Genomic DNA, 23375 nt, shown 5'->3' with positions numbered 1-23375 from the left:
TTCCCCTGTGCCATCTGATTCCTAAATGGACATTGAAGCCTTGGACACTACCTCACTTTTTTCAATATACAGTATTTCAGTTTTTGCACATTTTTTAATCTATTCAATATATGTAATTGATTTACTTGTTTATCTATTATTATTATGTTTTTTTTTCTCTCTGCTAGATTATGTATTGCATTGAACTGCTGCTGCTAAGTTCGCAAATTTCATGTCACATGCCAGTGATAATAAACCTGATTCTGATTCTGAATATACTTGAACTGATGACTGAATGAAGCATTCGACCCTTCACAGAATTTTATCACAGTTAGAAAAAGCATGTAAAAGTATCTCAGGCAGTTTCTTTTTGAGAGCCACCTGACTTGTGTGCAACTGCAAGCATTCAAACTGTTCATCATTTTCAATACAAAGTTCTCGAAATAGTTGAGAATTGAGACTGTGGGACTTGATTTTATTTACCATCGTGATAACAGTATTTAATGATATATGCACTGATCACTTATGTTTTTTACTACAAGAAGTCTGTTAATTATGCCGTGAACTGTAAATGTGTCAGGTACAGATTTTTTTCAAGAAAGTAATAACCCCACAGTGGGATCCTGTCAATAATGGTGCAACATCTGTTGCAGATGCAAGCATGTTGGTGAGTGGAATGTCCTCCTCTTTGAAAACTTGGGAATCGACCCGAAATATTGACCCCTTCCCCTTATCTGTTTCTAGTCCCCTTGCAAGTAAGAACTGTAGAACCATGCATTCATCTTTTATGAAGCAAACATAACCAAGAAGCAAAGATTTGTTTCCTGGCTTCGAGCACAGTCTAAGAGAATGGTGGGTTAGCAAGTGATTACGCGATCATTGTAATTAATTATGAGGCACTAAGGATCAAATGTCAAGAATAAGTAATTCATCTCTTAAATTAAGCCGGTAATCTCTCAGCTGCACCCCTTGCTACTGAGCACTCTTCCCCTCCCCCGCCATCCCCTTTATCTTTATTGCCCCCTTAGAAACTCCCACCACGCCAGGTAGGGTAGACATTGCTCACTTTGGGAACCACTAGTGTAGATGGACAAAATGTTTGTTACGGACATGATAAGTCAAATTTCTGTGCTGTATAACTTTTGTGTATCAGTGACCTGAAGTCTGTACATCTGACTTCTTGCCAGATTCTTGAACTTAATATAATGTCTCAAAATTTCCCATATTAGTACACTCAGAGTTTGTTCAGGATAGTTTGTAGCTGGCTTGACTGCATCTTGAAACTTGGACCGCAAGGCACTTCATGCAGCTAAATGTTCATTCATGAGAAGTGCATGGATTAGCTCTGAGGCATACACTACAAAAAATGATCATTAATGAGGCTTCTCGCCTATCAGGAAACTAGAGCTCACACAACTGTTTCTCTTTACTATATGTAAGTTAAATATCTTGCAGTCATAAACATAACCATAACCATAGGTTTGCGGACAATATGAGAGACCAATGGAGGGGCAGCTAGTTTTGAGGAAGTAGAGAGGCTACAGAAGGACTGAGATAGATTAGGATAATAGGCAAAGAAGTGGAAGATGGTATACAATGTCAGGAAGTGTATGGACAAGTACTGTGGTAGAAGAAATAAAAGGGTAGACTATTTTCTAAACAGACAGATAATTCAAAAATCTGAGGTGTGAAGGAACTTGGGAGTCCTCGTGTAGGATTCCCTAAAGGTTAATTTGCAGGTTGCATCAGTGGTGAGGAAAGCAAATGTTAGCATTCATTTCAAGAGGACTACAATATAAAAGCAAGGATGTAATGTTGAGGCTTTATAAAACATTGGTGAGGCCTCATTTGGAGTATTGTGAGCAGTTTTGGGTGCCATATTTAAGAAAGGATGTGTTGATATTGGAGAGGGTTCAAAGGAGGTTTCCAAAAATGATTGCAGGATTGAAAGGCTTATCATATGAAGAAAGTTTGATGGCTCTGGGCCTATACGCACTGGAATTCAGAAGAATGAGAGATACTTGGTTGAAACCTATCAAATGTTGAAAGACCTCGATGGGGAGGACGTTTTCTATGGAGGTGGAGTCTACCAGAGGACACGGCCTTATAATAGAGGGGTGTCCTTTTAGAACAGAGATGAGGAGGAATTTCTTTAGCCAGAGAGTGGCGAATTGCTGGAATTCATTGCAACAGGTGGCTGTGGAGGCTAAGTCACTGGGTATATTTAAAGCAGAGGTTGATAGATTCTTGATTGGTCAGAGCATGAAGGGATATGAGGAAAAGGCAGAAGATTGGGGCTGAGAATGAAAATGGATCAGCCACGATGAAATGGTGGAGCAGACTCGATGGGCCAAATAATGTAATATCTTATGGTCTTATAATTTTAACTGCCAAATAAGGCCTACATAACCCATTTTATGAACTGAGATTACTTGTACGAGTCTGGATGAATTCTTAAATCTCAGAATTTTGTGAAAGCCTCCTCTTGGGCAATAAGTAGAGTCAGAGCCAAACTATCTCAAATGCTGTTAAATCATATTGATGAGCTGTTCAAAAATTAAATACTGCCTATCTGCAAACAGATCGGTGCAAATCATTAATACTATTCTTGTCACTGTTATCATGAAACAAATAAGCAGAATTTATTTCCACTACTGACCTTATTACATCTACTGAGATCAATGATCCCACACAGCTTGTTATGAGATGCAAACAGCTCCTCAAGACAGGGCAACCCATTCACAGCCTGAGTGAAGAGAAAATGCAGTTAGGACTTGTTAGTGAAAATTCATTCGTACAGAATAGTAGGTTATGCAAAAAAGGTCACAGAATAACTTGCATTCCCACACTGGCTAACCTACATTTCCAAAAATCCAATAAATGCATACTGTATATTTTCAACTGCAACTTGTTACATGTAGAGGAAATTATGTGAGCAGGATGATTCAGTCAGCAGGAGAAGAGGAAATACAGATGGAAAAGTAATGCAAGTAAAATGTAGGGGGTTTCAGTTAATACTCTATTATGGGCTTGTTAAAAGCATGCAAGAATTAACAGGATAGATGCAGGTTGGAAGGAAGCTATATAGCCTATCAAATCCATACAACCGCAATGTAAGAAGAATGCAGATAGTTCCATTCCCTTAGCCTCTCCCCATAGCACTGCAAATTCATTTATTCATCCTCTAAAGAATGAACCTGAGCCCCAGATTTAATACTGATCTTCTCTTTTCCCATGTGGAGTTTACATGTTCTCTCTGTAACGTGTGTTTCCTGTGGGTGCTTGGGTTTCATTCTACATTTCAAACATCTGGAGGATGGTAGCCTTACCGGCCACTGCAAATTGCCAACAGTATGTAGACCAGTGGTGAACATGAGCTGGGAATGTGGGGAGAATAAGTTGTAGGGAAAATTAGTAGCAGAAAGGGATAGTTCTGTGAGCCATATAGACTTGATGGGACAAAATAAGTTCCATCCATACCATAAGGAAATATGAAAGCTTCCCCTACTATTATGCTTGGCATTGCTTCCAAGACTATAGTCATTTACTATGCGAATACTTTTCCTCATGCTCCCTTGGGTTTATTTGCTAACACCTTTATTCTACTTTTAGCTCTTGAGCTTTCTATCAAGGAAACAATTTTAAAGCTCAAAGTAAGTTTGTGACAGAGAGCACTCAGTAAGCACACTCCTTTTGCACACACATACAAACGTCTTGTCATTCTACTGTCATTGCGCTGAGTGTGCACACTTCAATTTCTTCCCCAGTGTATTCTGATTACGGGTCCTAAACCCAGCTGACTGGCTTTATGGTGCCTTTCACGCCATACACTGTGGAATATTCTATTTCTTTAATATTGGGGATGTGTAAATGTGTATATGTTGTTTGTATACTCTATTTAAGCTAGATATTTTTGTTTATTTTGTAATATGATTGTAACTACATTAAGGACTGCATCATATTCAAATCCATGTGTGGTCTTTAGTTAACTTTGTAGGTTGTTGATGGCATGTCCTGTTGCCTAATAAAATGGGACTCTTCGTCCTCAGTAGGAGAGAAAGATCAAGGCTACCACAAGATCACACTGGAAGAATAAGTATGGAGCTGTTATTGTGTTTTCTGGTATATATCTTTTTGTAAATATTGACAGTTTTATTTTTTACTGTTTTCACTAATTTTTGAAGTACCTAATAAACACCATTGCACTAAAGTGCTAAGTGACTCCAGCTATTTTCTTCTTTGGTCATAACCCACATATCTAACAAAATTTATTAACCAAGTACACATATGTCCCCACATAAAACCCTGAGGTTTATTTTCTTGTGGGCATACTCAGTAAATCCAAGAACCATAATAGAATTAATTAAAGACTGCACCAACCTGGGTGATCAACCAATGTGCACAAGACAACAAACTGTGCAAATACAAAAGAAAAAGAAATAATAACAATAAATAAATAAGCAATAAATATCAAGAACATGAAATGAAGAGTCTTTGAAAGTGAGCCCATAGGTTGTGGAAACGGTTCAGTGATGGGGCAAATGAGGTTATCCCCACTGGTTCAAGAGCCTGAATCTGGTGCTATGAGTCCTAAGGCTCCTGTAGCTTTCTTCCTGAAGGCAACAGTGAGAAGACAGTATGTCCTGGATCTTAGGGGTCTCTGATGATGGATGCTGCTTTCCTGCGACAGTGCTCCATGTAAATGCGTAGATGCACTCAATGGAGGGCTTTGCCTGTGATGGACTGGACCATATTCACTACTTCTAGTAGGATTTTCCAATCTAGGGCATCGGTGTTTCCATTCCAGGAAGAACTTGCAAGTTCTGCTGAAAGAGCCCTGGAGCTCTATAAAAGTTCTCTTTAAACTCCTAATCTCCTTTAAACTCGAACTGTACAGCTGTCAGATCTCCTCTTACCTTCCTCTGCTCCAATGAGAACAACCTTATCTTCTGCAGTCCATTGGTATCACTGGAGTCATTTTGGTAGATATCTTTTGTATGCTCTTTAAAGCTTTCACATCTTTCCTGAAGTGTGGTACTCAGAACTGGGCACAATATTCCAGTTATGGTTGAGTCATTTTTATTTTGATAAAGATTCATTGTAAGTTCCTTGCCTTTGTACTCTAGGTCTCTATTTATGAAGTCCAGCATAATGTATGCTTTTTAAGCTCTTTCTCAACCTGTTCTTTCACATTTGCAAGTTTATCCCATGATCTCTCTGCTCCTATATTCCTTTCTGAATTGTGTCCTATATTTTATATTTCATCTTATCATCCCGCCTTATATAGGCATCCGTTAGTCTCATGAGACCATGGATTTTTGCCTTGGAAGGTTTCCAGGGCGCAGCCCTGGACAAGGTTGTATGGAAGTTGAAGTTGCCCATGCTGCAAGTCTCCCCTCTCCACGCCACCGATGTTGTCCAAGGGAAGGGCATTAGGACCCATACAGCATGGCACTAGTGTCGTCGCAGAGCAATGTGTGGTTAAGTGCCTTGCTCAAGGACGCAACACGCTGCCTCAGCCAAGGCTCGAACTAGCAACCTTCAAATCACTAGACGAACGCCTTAACCACTTGGCCACGCGCCATCATCCTGCCTACTAACACATAATACACTCATTTCTCATCATTACACTTCATCTGTCAGATCTCCACCTATTTCACGAGCTTGTCCATATCTCCTTGGATATTCTTCACAGTTCACTAGACTACCAAGGTTTGCGCCAGTTTCAGATTTGGGGATGTGTGTACTAAGTGATACTGAGCTTGATTTAGAGTTTCAGTTGCATTGCATGTCAACGATGAATAAAATATAAGCCAATGTTGTTACATGGGCATTTACGAAGGACCCAAATAAGTGCAGATGAGGAAGCTGTCTTCATTATGCATCTAATTTTTATTTTCTCCCTTTCTATTTGAGGTGCACTTTTGTTCACATTCCACTTCTTTACAGTACTAATGCTTTCCTTTTCTTTGTACTTTTATAGAGCTCCAAGGCACTTTCTGCAGAATTTGCAGGTTCTTCCTGAAGTCATTTGGGTTTCCTCAGAATGCTCCAATTTCCTCCCAATTACCAAAGACATGCTTAGATTAATTTACTGTTAATTTCCCCTAATTTAAGTAGAATGGAAATGTGTGGAGAATAGATCATGTGAAAACTAGGAAGGGAATGGAACTGTTCTGACAGCCGATGTAGATAGGATGGGCCAAATGGCTTCCCTCTACGTTGTAAGAAAACACAAAAATGAAAGAGTTAGTTGGTGTAAGAAACATGCAGTGAGCTATTGGATGGAGTCAGTATTTTTAAAACATTAAAAATAAGTTTCTTAAATTCCAAGTGTTTATTTAAAATGTTCTTGAAAAAGATTAGTGAATTTAAAATAAACTTACTGAATTCCCTTTACACCAAAAAAGCAGTAAATACACTTAAATGATATCTAAAAAAAATTCACAGCAGGGGAATAATTGACTAAACCCATTTCCCAAAGCCCTATAATTGTTTCAATCATCCTTACAGTGATGTCAGAGAGCTGGTTGTGGCTGATATCCAGAGAGGTCAATTGGCTTAGTCCTGCAAACTCCCGTGATTCCACACATATCAGCTGGTTACTATCCAGTCGCAACGCCTGCAGTTTCCGGAGTTTGAGCAAACCTTTTCCTAGACAGAGAGAGGAAGATGAACAAGTGACATTTTATATTTGACATTTGCTACAATCAGGCATGAATTTAAATGTATTCAGTATTCTTGCTTAAATAACACACATCAAAGTTGCTGGTGAACACAGCAGGCCAGGCAGCATCTCTAGGAAGAGGTACAGTCGACGTTTCAGGTCGAGACCCTTCGTCAGGACTAACTGAAGGAAGTTAGTAAGAGATTTGAAAGTGGGAGGGGGAGGGGGATATCCACAATGATAGGAGAAGACAGGAGGGGGAGGGATGGAGGCAAGAGCTGGACAGGTGATTGGCAAAGGGTATATGTGTGGATCATGGGACAGGAGGCCCGGGGAGAAAGACAAGGGGGGGGGGAACCCAGAGGATGGGCAAGGGGTATAGTCAGAGGGACAGAGGGAGAAAAAGGAGAGTGAGAGAAAGAATGTGTGTATAAAAATAAACAGAAGGGGTACGAGGGGGAGGTGGGGCATTAGCGGAAGTTAAAGAAGTCAATGTTCATGCCATCAGGTTGGAGGCTACCCAGACAGAATATAAGGTGTTGTTCCTCCAACCTGAGTGTGGCTTCATCTTACAGTAAAGGAGGCCGTGGATAGATCTGGGTGTCCTTGTTCATCAGTCACTGAAAGTAAGCATACAGCTGCAGCAGGCAGTGAAGAAAGCTAATGGCATGTTGGCCTTCATAACAAGGGGAGTTGAGTATAGGAGCAAAGAGGTCCTTCTGCAGTTGTACAAGGCCCTGTTGAGACCCCACCTGGAGTATTGTGTGCAGTTTTGGTCTCCAAATTTGAGGAAGGACATTCTTGCTATGGAGGGAGTGCAGCTGGTTAATTCCAGGGATGGCGGGAATGTCATATGTTGAAAGATTGGAGCGACTGGGCTTGTATAGACTGGAATTTAGAAGGATGAGAGGGGATCTTATTGAAACATCTAAGATTATTAAGGGTTTGGACGCGCTAGAGGCAGGAAACATGCTCCTGATGTTGGGGGAGTCCAGAACCAGAGTTCACAGTTTAAGAATAAGGGATAGACCATTTAGAACGGAGTTGAGGAAAAACTTTTTCACACAGAGGGTTGTGGATCTGTGGAATGTTCTGCCTCAGGAGACAGTGGAGGCCAATTCTCTGGATTATTTCAAGAAACAGTTAGATAGAGCTCTTAAAGATAGCGGAGTCAAGGGATATGGGGAGAAGGCAGGAACAGGGTACTGATTGTGGATGATCAGCCATGCTCACAGTGAATGGTGGTGCTGGCTCGAAGGGCCGAATGTCCTACTCCTGCACCTATTGATAGGCAGGAAAACAGAGGGAGTGGCATTGCTCTGTTGGTAAAAAATGAAATCAAATCGTCAGAAAGAGGTGGCATAGAGTCGGAAGGTGTTGAATCATTTGGATAGAGCTAAGGAACTGCAAGGGTGAAAAAAACCCTGATGGGAGTTGTATCAAGACCCCGAACAGTAGTAAAGATGTGGCCTACAAATTACAATGGGAGATAGAAAATGCATGCCAAAAGAAAATGCATTACAACAGTCATGGGTGACTTCAGTGTGCAGGTAGATTGGGAAAATCAAGTTTGTGCTGAATTCCAGGAGGGGAATTTCTAGAGTGTCTACAAAATGGCTTTTTAGAGTGTCTACAAAATGGCTTTTTAGAGCAGCTTGTGATTGAGGCAACCAGAGGATCAGCTATTGTGCAATGAATCAGAATTGATTACAAACCTTAAGGTAAAAGAATTCTTAGGGGCAAGTGATCATAATATGATCGACTTCACCCTGAAATTTGAGAAGGAGAAGCTAAAGTCAGATGTACCAGTATTACAGTGGAGTAAAGGGCCATAAGAAAGGAGTTGGCCAGAATTGATTAGATAAGAACACTGGCAGGGGTGATGGCAGAGCAGCAATGGCTGGAATTTCTGGAAGCAATTCGGAAGGCACGGGATATATACATCCCAAAGAGGAAGAAATATCCTAAAGGAAAGAGAACACGACCGTGGCTAACGAGGGAAGTCAAAGCCAAGTAAAAGCCTGAGAGGGCATATAATAGAGCAAAACTAGTGGGAAGTGTGAGGATTGGGAAGCTTTTAAATACCAACGGAAGGGAACTAAAAAAGTCATTAAGAAGGTAAAGATGGAATATGAAAATAAGCTAGCCAATAATATTAAAGAGGATACCAAAAGTTTCTTCAGATACATAAAGTGCAAAAGAGAGGCAAGAGTGAATGTTGGACCATTGGAAAATGATGCTGGAGAGGTAGTAATGGGGTAAGACGAAATAGCAGATGAACTGAATAAGTACGTTATATCATTCTTTATGGTGGAAGACACAAGCAGTATATTGAAGTTCCAAATGTTAGGGGTCATGAAGTGTGTGAAGTTACCATTACTAGAGAGAAGGTTCGTAGGAAACTGAAAGAACTGAAGATAGATAAGTCACCCGGACCAAATGGTGTACACCCCAGAGTTCTGAAAAAGGAGGCTGAAGAGATCGTGGAGGCATTAGTAATGATCTTTCAAGAATCACTAGATCCTGGAATGGTTCCGGAAGACTGGAAAATTGCAAATGTCATTCCACTTTTCAAGAAGGGAGAGAGGCAGAAGAAAGGAAACTTTAGGTAGGTTAGTCTGATCTCAGTGGTTGGGAAGATGTGGGAGTCAATTATTAAGGATATCTCAAGGTACTTAGAGACACATGATAAAATAGGCCATAGTCAGCATGGTTTCCTCAAGGGAAAATCTTGCCTGGCAAATCTGTTGGAATTCTTTGAAGAAGTAACAAACAGGATAGACAATGGAGAATTGTTTTATGTTATGTACTTAGACTTTCATAAGGTCTTTGATAAGGTGCCACATATATGGCTGATTAACAAGCTATGAGGCACTGGCTAATTGGCAGGAAGTAAAGAGTGGGAATAAAGGGAGCCTTATCTGGCTGGCTGCTGGTTACTAGTGGTGTTCCACAGGGGTGTTAGGACCAACTTTTTTACGTTATATGTTAATAATTTGGATAATGGAATTGATAGCTTTTTGCAAAGTTTGCAGATGATATGAAGATAGGTTGAGGGACAAGTAGTTTTGAGGATGTAGAGAGGCTACAGAAGGACTTAGATTAGGAGAATGGGAAAAGAAATGGCAGATGGAAGACGGTGTCAAGAAGTATATAGTCATGCACTTTGGTAGAAGAAATGAAAACGTTGACTATTTTCTAAATGGAGAGAAAATATGAAAAATTGAGGTACAAAGGGACATGGGAGTCCTTGTGCAGGATTCCCCAAAGGTTAATTTACAGCTTGAGTCTATGGTGAGGAAGGCAAATGCAATACAGTATTAGCATTCATTTGAAGAGGACTAGAATATAAAAGCAAGGATGTAAGGTTGAAACTAAAGCACTGGTGAGGCCTCACTTGGAGTATTGTGAACAGTTTTGGGCCCTTTATCTTAGAAAGGATGTGCTGAGACTGGAGAGGGATCAAATGAGGTTCACAAAAATTATTCCAGGATTGAATGGCTTGTCACACGAAGAGCATTTGATGGCTCTGGGCCTGTATTTGCTGGAATTCAGAAGAATGAGGGGTGACCTCTTTGAAACTTATTGAATAGTGAAAGGGCTTAATAGTGTGGATAAGGAGAGCACGTTTCCTATAGTTGAAGAGTCTAAGACCAGAGGACACAGCCTCAGAATAGAGGGGCTTCCTTTTAGAATGGAGAGTGGTGAATTTATGGAATTCTTTGCCACAGGCAGCTGTGAAGACCTAATCTTTATGTATATTTAGGGCAGAAGTTGATAGGTTCTTGATTGGCCGGGACATGAAGGGATACAAAGAGAAGGCAGGAGATTGGGGCTGAGAGGAAAATTGGATCAGCCATGATGAAATGGCGGAGCAGACTCGACGGGACAAATAGCCTAATTCAACTCCTATACCTTACGGTTTTATGGTACGTTCAGACTCTTCAATGTTTCTCAAATAAATGTTTCTAAAAATTTTGAGGTATATCAGTGAATTAACAACATTTAAAATGTGAAGTCAGGGGTACTGCAAAGAACAGTAAGTCTAGTGCTTTAGAATGATCAATTTTACTTCTTTAAACTATATGTTTGAATTTTATTAGTAGTCCCTTCTCAGGAAAGAAAATTCAGATCTCCTTTGTTGCTTCAATTGAAACAGAGAATGCTGGAAATGCCCAGTGTATCAGGCCATATCTGTACGAAGAAATACAGAGTTAATGTAACAACTCAAAGACCCTTCCCACTGATATAGTCTGACTGCTGAGTGTTTTCAGCATTTTCTTTTCTTCTTCCATATTTCTACTATATTAAGATTTTTTAAAAATTTTATCCACCTGTGTTACTTCTTTCTTCTTTAGTGAATGGAAATTCAATTGCTGAAAGCATATAACTTCTTAAAATGCAATCTATCTGTGCTCTGTGAAAATGATCTAATGGGATTTTACTGCAAGGCAACGGGCATTATATAGACTCGGAGATTCATGTTTGTAAAGTTCTATTTTGTGAGTTACACTCTCAGAAAAGTGGATATACTGAAAGACATGCTGAGCACTCCCCACACTTTATTTAGAAAGGCAAACAGGGTTTCTCAATTTCTCAGGTATTGAAGAGTAAAAGGTTTAAATTCATGAAGAAGCAGTAGATTTAACACCTACGCAATAAATAAATTGCTGGGATTACCTATAGATATTTTGTGTAAATTTAATATCCTGAAGTTTGCTTTATTTCCTTTCAATGTTGTTGAAATACTATGTGGAAAGATTGCAATATGGGCAAATGTTAGTGCCTTCCCTGCCTGCTCATCCAGGCTAAAGGAAAAGTAGATAAAGTCTCCTATCCTTGAGTTTGGAGTTCGGGTAACCTCCCCATCAGAGCAGTGAGTGGCCAAGTGTGAGATGTAGCACAGATCAATGGCAGAGGTCTGTCAGGAACCTGAAGCTAGAAACACCATTTGGACCTCTGTGGGCAAAGCCTTCCAGGCTTACCTGTGAAGCAGTGTTTGAGGTAACAGGAGTTTTGGGAACAAATTATAGAGTTTAACTGTTGCCATTTTAAATATCAGATTCAGGGACAACCTGGTTCCTCTGAAGGTAAATAATGACTTTGCTTTACAAACCAGTGAAGCTGAGAACTATGCCCTCATGCTCCCTGCCCACTTCCTCCTTCTCTCTTATCCTCTCTGCTCATTATCCCCTTCTCCTTCAGATCTCTGCCACTCCATCTCCCTCCCCTCCCCTCCATCCTCACTTCCTCCCTCTCCCTCACCCTCTCTGCTCATTCTCTCCCACTCCTTCACTTCTCTGCCACTCTCATCATCTCCATCCACTCTCCCCACCTACTCCCTCCCTTCCCATGCTCCATCTCCCTGTCTGCTCCCTGCCCCTCTCCCTCTCTTCCCCTGCTCCCTCTATCTTCTCTCCCCGACCCCAATTCTCTCCGTCCCCTTCCCTGCTCACTCTTTCTCTCCCTTCCTATCCTGCTAACTTTTTCTCTCTCTTCCCCTCCCTGCCCTCACTCTTTTCCTTCTTATCCTGCCCTCCGTCTCTCCCTTCCCCACTGTGCCCACTTTTGCATTCCATCATACAATATCGACCATTGTAGTGGGGCTTACTGTGGCTGTGCCCACAAGTTCCACCTACAAACCCACAACAATAGCTACCCATGAGCATTTCTTTATTTCTAAAATACAACAGTGGCAATCCTTGGTGTCAAAACTACGTCAGTGAAAACAATATTGCTTTTTTTCTGGGCTAAGCCAATCCAATCCAAATCTCTATTTTTTCTTTGGAGCAAAATATACTGTACATTTCACAAGATTCCACTGTAGTTTTTTTTAAGAGCCATGGTTTTTGTTAAAACATTCTACATTTTTCTTTAAAATTATTTGCTGAATTGAGCACAAATCTCATTTATATTTTGAACAAAAACATGAACTAGGAACTGGCTCCATAAATAAAACTGGTCATGCATCTGATCAAATTAATCACCATCCAGTTTTCACTAACTTTATCATTGAAAGTCATTGAATAGGTTTTAAATTTACCTAACATACTGTATCATAATGACAAAAAGTTGTATTTAAAATCAGGTTACTCACATGAAGTGGACCAGACATGAACTAAAATATTAATCAAATGGGAGCAGATTACTTCTGCAGGTGAGGCTTCAGCAACGCCCTGTGAATACCTCCCTTTTTAAAAGAATTCCAACCATTTGTAATGAAGCCAAAATACTGTTTGCTTTCTTAACTATATTTTAGACTTGCTGGCTAGCTTTCTGTGATTTGTGTACCTACATTCCTCTATACTTCACTCACTTGCAATCTCTGTCCATTTAGATAGTAATCTGCCGTTTGATTTCTTTTACCATAGTTCATTATGCCTGCTTGCTTAATCTATTAATGTCCCTTTATAGACTCATGGTACTGTTATCAAAATATACTCTTCCACCTACTTTTATAGCAACTTTAGAACCCTTACATCTTATTCCTTCTTCCAGGTTATTAACGTAAATAGTGAACAATTGCTGGTCACGGTCTGATCCCTAATTACAAACAAGAGAAAATCTTCAGATGCTGGAAATCTAAGGAACACATAGAAAGTGCTGGAGGAACTGAACAGGCCAGTCAGCATCTATGGAAAAGAGTACAGTTAATGTTTTAGGCCCTCACCCTTTGGCAGGGTATTGCCTTCCAGTCTGAACTTCCTTTAACAGGACCACAACCTTGTCATAGGGTTTGAAGGCTTGCGTGCCTCAATGACACAGAGAGCTATGTTGGCTGGAGTCCGGGCTTTATGCTTTGACTCTTGGTAGGGTCACCCATTCCAAACAGGTCAAAGGGTAGAGGATACACTAAAAGTGGTCCACCAGTCCTCCAGGTTTGGGGGTTCAGCTCAGGGCTAATAATCTTCACTGGTAAAACAAAATTGTAATGAAAACAGCATTGAAGAATCCTTCTACATCTGAGTGCAATAGTATTCCTGAGGCTACAATGGAAATTGCATAACTGACAGTAGAGAAAACCGAGAGGAAGCTGATGAAGGAGACTCTGAACACCACCAGAGATGGAGGACCTTTTTTGCTGCCCTAAACACCATTGGTGTAACAGGCAGTAAGTAAGTCTGAAATTAACACATTTATTCCCAATATTTTAGTGTAATATATCTCACCTACTAGCCATCCCATCCAATGCTGTGCTGTTGAGACCATGTTATCTTGGGAGAGCCGAACAATAAACATCCTGGGAAGTCTAAATTTACTTGCAAATTTCAGAAAGGAGCACTGAACAGGGAAGAATATCATATCACATTCTCTTGATGTTTAGATCACTTAAGTGCCGCAGGGTGACCGATGTCCAAAAGTGTCAGTCGGACTTTCACAATGATACACAATAAACTAGAAATAGTCCCTAATGATTGAATGATTTGAGCAATTGATTTGAATTACACTAAGCAAAAGCATTGCCTATTTGAATTGCTAATCACATTTGGTTCTAGACAACTGTTAACTTTTTATATTTTTAAGCAATTAGTTTATGTGAGGCCTACTATAGATATCTGGATTCATTTTTAAATGACTAGTTAACATCTTAAAATTTTCCTTTGCCCACAGTTTATAACCAGAATATTAGGATTACGAGTGATCTCTTCCATAATGGATAAAGTCTGACTTCTGCTATGTGCAGATTGACAGTTAGCACAGAAACCTTTAGTATGTCAGTGATTCACTGCTTCTTTACAGATTCTTTTTCAACATTGGCAGGAGGAATCAGTGAATGGATGAGAAGTTCAGGTACATACTTACTGTTCTCACTGTCCAAAATCTTGAAACTACTTTTTGATGCATAAACTGTGAGTTCCATAAATCTAATTCTATTTATAAATCTAATTTCAGATTAACAATCTCTCCTGCCCTGAAATTACAAGTTTATATATGCATGGATTGATTTGCATTTAATTATTTCAAAATCTTGTGATTACTTAATAAAGGAAACTGTTTGATTCTTTTAAAATATACATTTTAGCTTCTGCCTTGATGTAGCATTTGTTTCAATTTTCATTTTGCATTCTCTAAAATCAACAAAACCTAATTTTTTGTGCTCATGTGAATTTATTAGTATGACTAGCTGTAGAGCTTTTGATAATATTATTATTTGTGGGCATTTTAGATCACACAGATTTTAATTGCAAATGATATTGGGAAGGCTGAAATCAACACTACAGGAAGCACTAGATTTTCATCTGAAATTTAATTGAAGCTGGTGTTTAGTCATTAAGCACAAACCTTAATTTGGTTTAAGATCTATACTTGTGGAATCTCAACCCAAGATCCTTTCATGAGCAATGTAGATGTGTATATTTGCTAAACCTGTAACTAAGAAATGCACTCAGTGGCAACTTTATTCCGTACACCTGTACATTTGCTTGTTAATGCAAATATCTAATCAACCAATCATGTGACAGCAACTCAATGCACTAAAGCAAGAGGTTTAGTTGTTCTTCAAACCAAACATCAGAATGGGGAAAAATGTGATTTAAGTAATTTTGACTGTGGAATGATTGTTTCTGCCAGATGGGTGGTTTGAGTATCTCAGACACTGCTGATCTCCTGGGATATTCACAACACTCTCTGCAGTTTACAGAGAATGGTGCGAGAAACAAAAAGCATCTAGTGAGCAGCAGCTCTGTGGGTAAAAGCACCTTGTTGATGCGGAGATTGCCAGACTGATTCAAGCTGACAGGAAGGCAACAGTAACCCAAGTAACTCCATGTTACAACAATGGTGTGCAGAAGAGCATCTTTGAATGCACAACATGTTGAATCTTGAAGTGGATGGGCTTGCAGCAGAAGACCACACTGGTTTCCACTCCTGTACCTAATAAAGTGGTCATTGAGTGTATAATTCAAATGTTGTACCAGTCCACCTCCTTTTCACCTAATTTTACTGACGCTGAAAATATGTAGCTTTACTTACTTAGACTGGTAATGTGATTGTACTGCAATTGAAGAACACGGAGCTCTTGCAGCCTATGAATAAAAATAGTAGGGAATAAAAAACAGTTTGTAATCAAATCTTCATCTCCTTAAATGCTTAGTAAATAAAAAAAATATACAAATCCCATGAAGTTATTTAAAACTGGAATGAATCATACCAATGGAACATTTCATTTTCCTTTTCCACTGTTTCCCCTCTCTGAATTCCAATTTGTTGACCTCAATTTTCATTGTGTTCTTTGCCAGGAATTCAAGACTAAATTGCCTCATTGCCTGTTCTTTCCTTTTACAATTTAGAAGCTTTCAAAACACAAATTTAAAATAATATATTGTGATATTTTCTGTGCAACACACACAAAAAATGCTGGTGAATGCAGCAGGCCAGGCAGCATCTACAGGAAGAGGTACAGTCGACGCTTTGGGCCGGGACCCTTCATCAGGACTAATTCAAGTCTGTCGCTTGAATTTCCAGCATCTGCAGATTTCCTCGTATCTATGTGATATTTTCTCTGCTTGTTTTTCCCAATATATTGAATGCTGGGAAAGCAAACTGCCCCTCCCTCAATACCCTGAGATTATCTTGATAGAGCTATCTTGATAGTGCTCGGTGAGGCCACTTCAGAGGCATGATGGAAAGACCACTCAATTTATTAAATTTTCTTATTACATTTACATACAATTACATACAATTACATACAGATTTGATGTCAACTAAATCCTATAGAGCTGTAGTAAAACTTCCTAGATTAGTACTTCATCTCCTTCGCAATTATTCATTCCACGTGTCTTCCTACTTTTTTGCTGTATCTCCATGTTACAGCTTTGATGTACAAAGATATGCATAGCCACATACCATGTAGCACCTTTAATCCCACTTTGTTGTATTCTTTCTTCCTACCAATATAAGCAGCCTCACCTTTTCAAAAACTATATTTCATCTACCAATTCCTTTATCCACTAACACTCACCAGCAAATATAGCTACAACGCACTTTGTCTCTTTATTTCATTAATTTAGAGCTTACCTTTGGGGTATTCCCTTGGTGACAATGTGGCACGAAAAGTCACCCCTTTATCCTGATTTTTCCTACTGACGATGGTTAATCATCCTCTTTTGTCCTTGGATTTTCTACCTTGAAGAGAATCTTCCTTTTCTCCAAAGTCTCTGCCATTGACTTACTTCCTACTATTAACTCTCCAGTCTAATTTTCTCTGTGACTAATCTTTACCCTCACACTCTCTTCCTCTAAAAAAAACACCTTTAACTTTCTTCAGTAGCCACAGATGGATCAACCTTCTTGTATAATATTTGTGATTGGAACAGATACATAGTATGTTGAAAATTACAGAACGTCTGCCATTGCTTCTCTACAATTTAACATGACTCTATTTTCCCAATACATTTTAGCTAGATTGATCTTTATATCTTTGTAATTGTATTCATTTTGTTTGGTATTAGTTTCAGGATTTTCACTCTCAAATTGAAAACAAATTCCATCATGTTAAGATTACTCCTCCCTGGTGGATCCTTTACTATGAGATCATTAATTATTCCTGCTTCACTCTATGTACATACTCCTGTTCAGAAGAGCAGGGATAAAGAATTAAATTTGTTAGATTGACTGAAAAAACACCAGGAATTAAAATGACAGCAAGAGAGAAAAGGGGTTGCTTCTGTTGGTCGCTACAAAAGGAACAACAGATCAGTACAGTAGGCATAAGAGGAGGAAAGAGAAAGATTAAAAGCCAGTGAGCAAAGCATCATTAAAGGTCCAGCCAGAGAACAAAAAAAAAAATAATGGAGTTCACTATAAAAAAAGACGAGATATAGACGATCATCCATATTTTGTAGAATGTCTGTGAGATGGCTTTTTAGAACAGCTTGTTGTTGAGCCCACTAGGGGATCGGTTGTACTGGATTGGGTATTGTGTAATGAACCGGAGGTGATTAGAGAGATTGAGGTGAAGGAACCCTTAGGAGGCAGTGATCATAACATGATTGAGTTCACTGTGAAATTTGAAAAAGAGAAGCCGAAATCTGATGTGTCGGTATTTCCGTGGAGTAAAGAAAATTACAGTGGCATGAGAGAGGAACTGGCCAAAGTTGACTGGAAAGGGACACTGGCAGGAAGGACGGCAGAGCAGCAGTGGCTGGAGTTGATGCGAGAAGTGAGGAAGGTGCAAGACAGGTATATTCCAAAAATGAAGAAATTTTCGAATGGAAAAAGGATGCAACCGTGGTTGACAAGAGAAGTCAAAGCCAAAGTTAAAGCAAAGGAGAGGGCATACAAGGAAGCAAAAATTAGTGGGAAGACTGAGGATTGGGAAGTTTTTAAAACCTTACAAAAGGAAACTAAGAAGGTCATTAAGAGGGAAAAGATTAACTATGAAAGGAAGCTAGCAAATAATATCAAAGAGGATACTAAAAGCTTTTTCAAGTATATAAAGAGTAAAAGACAGGGGAGAGTAGATATAGGACCGATAGAAAATGATGCTGGAGAAATTGTAATGGGAGATAAGAAGATGGCAGAGGAACTGAACGAGTATTTTGCATCAGTCTTCGCTGAGGAAGACATCAGCAGTATACTGGACACTCAAGGGTGGCAGGGAAGAGAAGTGTGCGCAGTCACAATTACAACAGAGAAAGTAGTCAGAAAGCTGAATAGTCTAAAGGTAGATAAATCTCCCGGACCAGATGGAATGCACCCGCGTGTTCTGAAGGAAGTAGCTGTGGAGATTATGGAGGCATTAGCGATGATCTTTCAAAAGTCGGTAGATTCTGGCATGGTTCCAGAGGACTGGAAGATTGCAAATGTCACTCCGCTATTTAAGAAGGGGGCATGGAAGCAAAACGGAAATTATAGATCTGTTAGCTTAACATCGGTGGTTGGGAAGTTGTTGGAGTCGATTGTCAAGGATGAGGTTACAGAGTACCTGGAGGCATATGACAAGATAGGCAGAACTCAGCATGGATTCCTCAAAGGAAAATCCTGCCTGACAAACCTCTGACAATTTTTTGAGGAAATTACCAGTTGGCTAGACAAGGGAGATGCAGTGGATGTTGTATATTTGGATTTTCAGAAGGCCTTTGACAAGGTGCCACACATGAGGCTGCTTAACAAGATAAGAGCCCATGGAATTACGGGAAAGTTACATACGTGGATAGAGCGTTGGCTGATTGACAGGAAACAGAGAGTGGGAATAAAGGGATCCTATTCTGGTTGGCTGCCGGTTACCAGTGGTGTTCCACAGGGGTCCGTATTGGGGCTGCTTCTTTTTACATTGTACATCAACGATTTGGATTATGGAATATATGGCTTTGTGGCTAAGTTTGCTGATGATACGAAGATAGTGCTGAGGAAACGGAGAGTCTGCAGAGAGACTTGGATAGATTGGAAGAATGGGCAAGGAAGTGGCAAATGAAATACAATGTTGGAAAGTGTATGGTTATGCACTTTGGCAGAAGAAATAAACCGGCAGACTATTATTTAAATGGGGAAAGAATTCAAAGTTCTGAGATGCAACGGGACTTGGGAGTCCTCGTACAGGATACCCTGAAGGTTAACCTCCAGGTTGAGTTGGTGGTGAAGAAGGCGAATGCAATGTTGGCATTCATTTCTAGAGGAATAGAGTATAGGAGCTGGGATGTGATGTTGAGGCTCTATAAGGCGCTGCTGAGACCTCACTTGGAGTACTGTGGGCAGTTTTGGTCTTCTTATTTAAGAAAGGATGTGCTGACGTTGGAGAGGGTACAGAGAAGATTCACTAGAATGATTCTGGGAATGAGAGGGTTAACATATGAGGAACGTTTGTCCGCTCTTGGATTGTATTCCTTGGAGTTTAGAAGAATGAGGGGAGACCTCATAGAAACATTTCGCATGTTGAAAGGCATGGACAGAGTAGATGTGGCAAAGTTGTTTCCCATGATGGGGGAGTCTAGTACGAGAGGGCATGACTTAAGTATTGAAGGGCGCCCATTCAGAACAGAAATGCAAAGAAATGTTTTTAGTCAGAGGGTGGTGAATCGATAGTATTTGTTGCCACGGGCAGCAGTGGAGGTCAAGTCATTGGGTGTATTTAAGGCAGAGATTGATAGGTATCTGAGTAGCCAGGGCATCAAAGGTTATGGTGAGAAGGCGGGGGAGTGGGACTAAATGGGAGAATGGATCAGCTAATGAAAAAATGGCGGAGCAGACTTGATGGGCCAAATGGCCGACATCTGCTCCTTTGTCTTATGGTCTTATGGTCTTATGGAAATCATGTAGATGAATAGTGAGTGAGTATTACCTTTTTCACGCTTTGATCTAAGACAGTGATTTAAGCAATGCAACTACTAATATATATTTAACTTTATTAACTATAACTATTAGAAGGACAAATAGGGGTGTCAGAACAAGTACTGTGTCAGAAAAGTAGCATGTGTCAATTGGTAGAGACTAGAGGTAGCGGCAAGTCCGTGCCACTCAATAAACTTTAGCTCAAGGACTCTGAATCACACTCCCCCTCCCACCCTATTTCATTGTTTGTGCAAATATGGATGATCATTATGAATCTGCAATGAAATGACACCCCCTCCCCATTCTCAATACACCAATCACAGCCCTAAAGTGCCTTACTGCTTCTCCAACAAACAAATGCAGTCAGCTGATTTTCTGAGTCTTGTCCCTCAACTCATTTTGGACTCTCTGACCTCTTCAAATACCTGGTTTCAAATCCATGGCTTCCTTGTGCACCCTAGGTTAGCATAGCATTTTATGGGAAGGCTTCCTCCTGTATAGAGCCAATTCAGTTGTACCCAATGCCTTGGGTGCTAGATAACATTTTAACATGTCTACAAGGACAGTAAAGAACTCCTTGATCAACATATAGACCTTCCCCAGCTTACAAACTCCTGGAAGTCCTGTATGGTGGCCACAAGGTTCTTTGAGAGACTAATGGGATGGACTTGCTGGGTGCAGGCATCCTCTGCCTTGTCGAAAGTCAGTTTGCAGCCACATTTCTAACTTACAAACTGTTCAATTACAAGTGCACAGAAATGGAGCCCTGTCATAAAACTAGGAAGGACCTGTAACTAGATTTTTAAAAGGCATCTCAAGAATTGTTGCACAAAATAAAGCTTATGAACTTAGTATGAATATGTTAGTCAAAACATGGAGATTAAGTTAGAATTAGGTATTAAGCATTAGGAATAAGTGAGACAATTTCTAGTTGGCATACATTTACCAATTGCGTGCAACAAATTTTTAAGGAGTTAGATGAAAAGATTGAATGCAACATGTGAAAATTTTCTGATGATACAAAGCTAAGTTTATGGATAATGCAAAGCATTTCCTTAAGTGAACGAAATGGAATCTAATTTGAGGGTGTGCAAGGTTATTTATCAAGGAAAGTTATTCTTTATAAGGGGAATAATTAGTAGGTAGGATGTCTTGGGGATAGTCTGCATTACAGCAGAGGAGGTACTCAAAATCAGAATGGCATGAAGTTTGTTGTTTTAAGGCAGCAGTCGAGTGTACAATCATTAAAAAATTAAATTACAAAAATAAATTAGTCAGGAGTTCAGAATTTGGATGGCAGAGATCACTGAATGTGGATCTTCAGGCTTCTGTACATCCTCCCTAATGGTAGAAAAAACAAGAGAGCATGTTCCAGATAGTGAGGGCCCTTAGTGATGGATGCCATCTTCTTGAAGTACTGCCTCTTGAAGACATCCATGATGGTGGGTAGGTTGTGCCTGTTATGGAGTTGGCAGAGTTGATACCTCCTGTGATCCTGTACATTGGAGGCTTCACACGAGGCAGTGCTGCAACCAGTCAGAACACTCCCCACCTTATAACTATAGAAATTTGTAAATGAGGGACATAACTAGAGGGAAAGGGTGGACAGACTAGGACTTTATTCTTTGGCGTGTAGGAAACTGATGGATGATCTTATTATTGTACTGCATATAAAATCATGAGGTGCATAGATAGTGTGAATCCATTCTCTTTCCCCATGGGCTGGGGAGATACAAGCACAAGATTATGGAGGTTTTGCTGCAATTGTGTAGTGATCTAGTGAGACCACATGTAGAATAGTCTCGGTAAATGTGGTCTTCTTTCCCAAGGAAGGATACATTTAGTTTAGAGGTATTTGAAAAGTAAATTCTTTAGTTAAGTTCTTAGGATTAGTGAGTTGTTCTATAAAGAGAAAATAAGTAGGATTATCGTGTACAGATTCAATAACAAGAAACAGGAAGTTGCCGAAGGGTCTCGGCCTGAAACGTCGACTGCGCCTCTTCCTATAGATGCTGCTTGGCCTGCTGCGTTCACCAGCAACTTTGATGTGTGTTGCTTGAATTTCCAGCATCTGCAGAATTCCTGTTGTTAGTTGCTTCCTCTGGCTGACTAGATTTAGGAGAATAGCTACAGGATTAAAAGTTGTCCATTTTGCAGAGGAAAAGGAGAAAATTCTTCACTCAGAGGGTTACAGATCTTTGGAGCTATTTATCTCAGATTTCAGTTACAAACCCAAACAGAATATTTTTGGACTAGAGGAACCATGGTATATGAGGATTGGAAAGAAAGGTGGAGGTAGCAGATCAGTTGTGATTTCAATGAATAGCTAAATAGGTTTCAAAGGACATTATGTCTTATTTTTGCTCTAATATCTTAAGCTTTAAATCTTTCACTGATTTAGAAAACTGAGCTATCAGTTATCAGTATAACTGAGCTATACCTATGGCCTTTTAAATACCCAAAAAGCATGTAACTGGAATACGAAATGCAGTATTTTTATGGGATTCACAAAAATCTCTTGACTAACTGAACAACCTAAGACAATATATTACTTTCCCAATTATATCAGTTCTCTTCACAAATCTGCTAGAACAGATTTAATCCAATTCAATCTTTTTTTCACCCTGTGATAATCCTGGTCAAAATATGTTTCCAATATTGTTTTGATAAATTTAGTCCCTTAATTAAGAAACTATTTGTTCATGCTCTCCTACCCTAACAAATATTAACAATGGGTTCATGTTGTAACTTTTATTAGATACTTTGTGATCTATGTATTAAAAAATACATTCTGAACTCTTCTACATTTTTAAGTGTCACTACAAATACTTTGTTTTATTTTCTGTAACTTACTGCATCCCAGAAGTTATAAAATCTTCCACAGAGAGAATAACAAGCATTCCAAGCAACAACACTGTTTAATTGAGAGCTCACCATGACCTAGAAGGTCAAGGCACCAAGCAATAGCACACTTAGAAAATCACACAATGGCTACCAGGTTTGCTTCCCAATGTACAGTTGTACCCCGCTGCAACAGCATTGGTAACATAAGATTTATTTTTAACCCTGAACTAAAGAGAAATAATCAAAATAACTTGTTTGCCCATTCTAGTGAAAATCAGTGAAAAACATACTCAGCCAAGCCTCTTCATGTTCTCACTTGTGACATAGACTTAACAGCCAAATCAAGCTCAGGTTCAAAGCTGTACGTGGCTAAACTGCCTAACCTCATATATGGACATTGACCATTTTTGGGGACATAAGTGAATGTGGAATGAGTCTTCAGGAAAATTGGCAAGAAAAGATGATTCACAATATGTCCAATTACAAACAGTTGTATACACAATAAATGTTTCTAGGTTAATAAATAATTTTTATCAATCTTTGCGATCTTGTGTGAATGCTTCTAGCATTTTTTTAATATTTGAGCTTTGGGATAATTTTATCACCCAGAGATACT

General features: G+C 39.5%; 1 protein-coding gene across 1 annotated transcript in view; it reads right to left on the bottom strand.

Annotated features, from left to right (window-relative positions):
* The window catches only part of LOC134336622 (protein phosphatase 1 regulatory subunit 7-like), a 170862-nt gene that overhangs the window by 106411 nt on the left and 41076 nt on the right, over positions 1–23375 (bottom strand). Inside the window, exons 6-8 of the mRNA XM_063030965.1 lie at positions 15620–15672; positions 6491–6633; positions 2639–2725 (exon numbers count right to left, since the gene is read on the bottom strand). Coding sequence (XP_062887035.1) covers positions 2639–2725; positions 6491–6633; positions 15620–15672 — 283 coding nt within the window. The remainder of the gene's footprint in view (positions 1–2638; positions 2726–6490; positions 6634–15619; positions 15673–23375) is intronic.

This window comes from Mobula hypostoma, chromosome 22 (assembly GCF_963921235.1).
Source record: "Mobula hypostoma chromosome 22, sMobHyp1.1, whole genome shotgun sequence".
In the NCBI taxonomy this organism is placed as follows: Eukaryota; Metazoa; Chordata; class Chondrichthyes; order Myliobatiformes; family Myliobatidae; genus Mobula; species Mobula hypostoma.
Note: the sequence above shows the minus strand (reverse complement) of the source record. Positions and strands in the feature narration are given on the sequence as shown.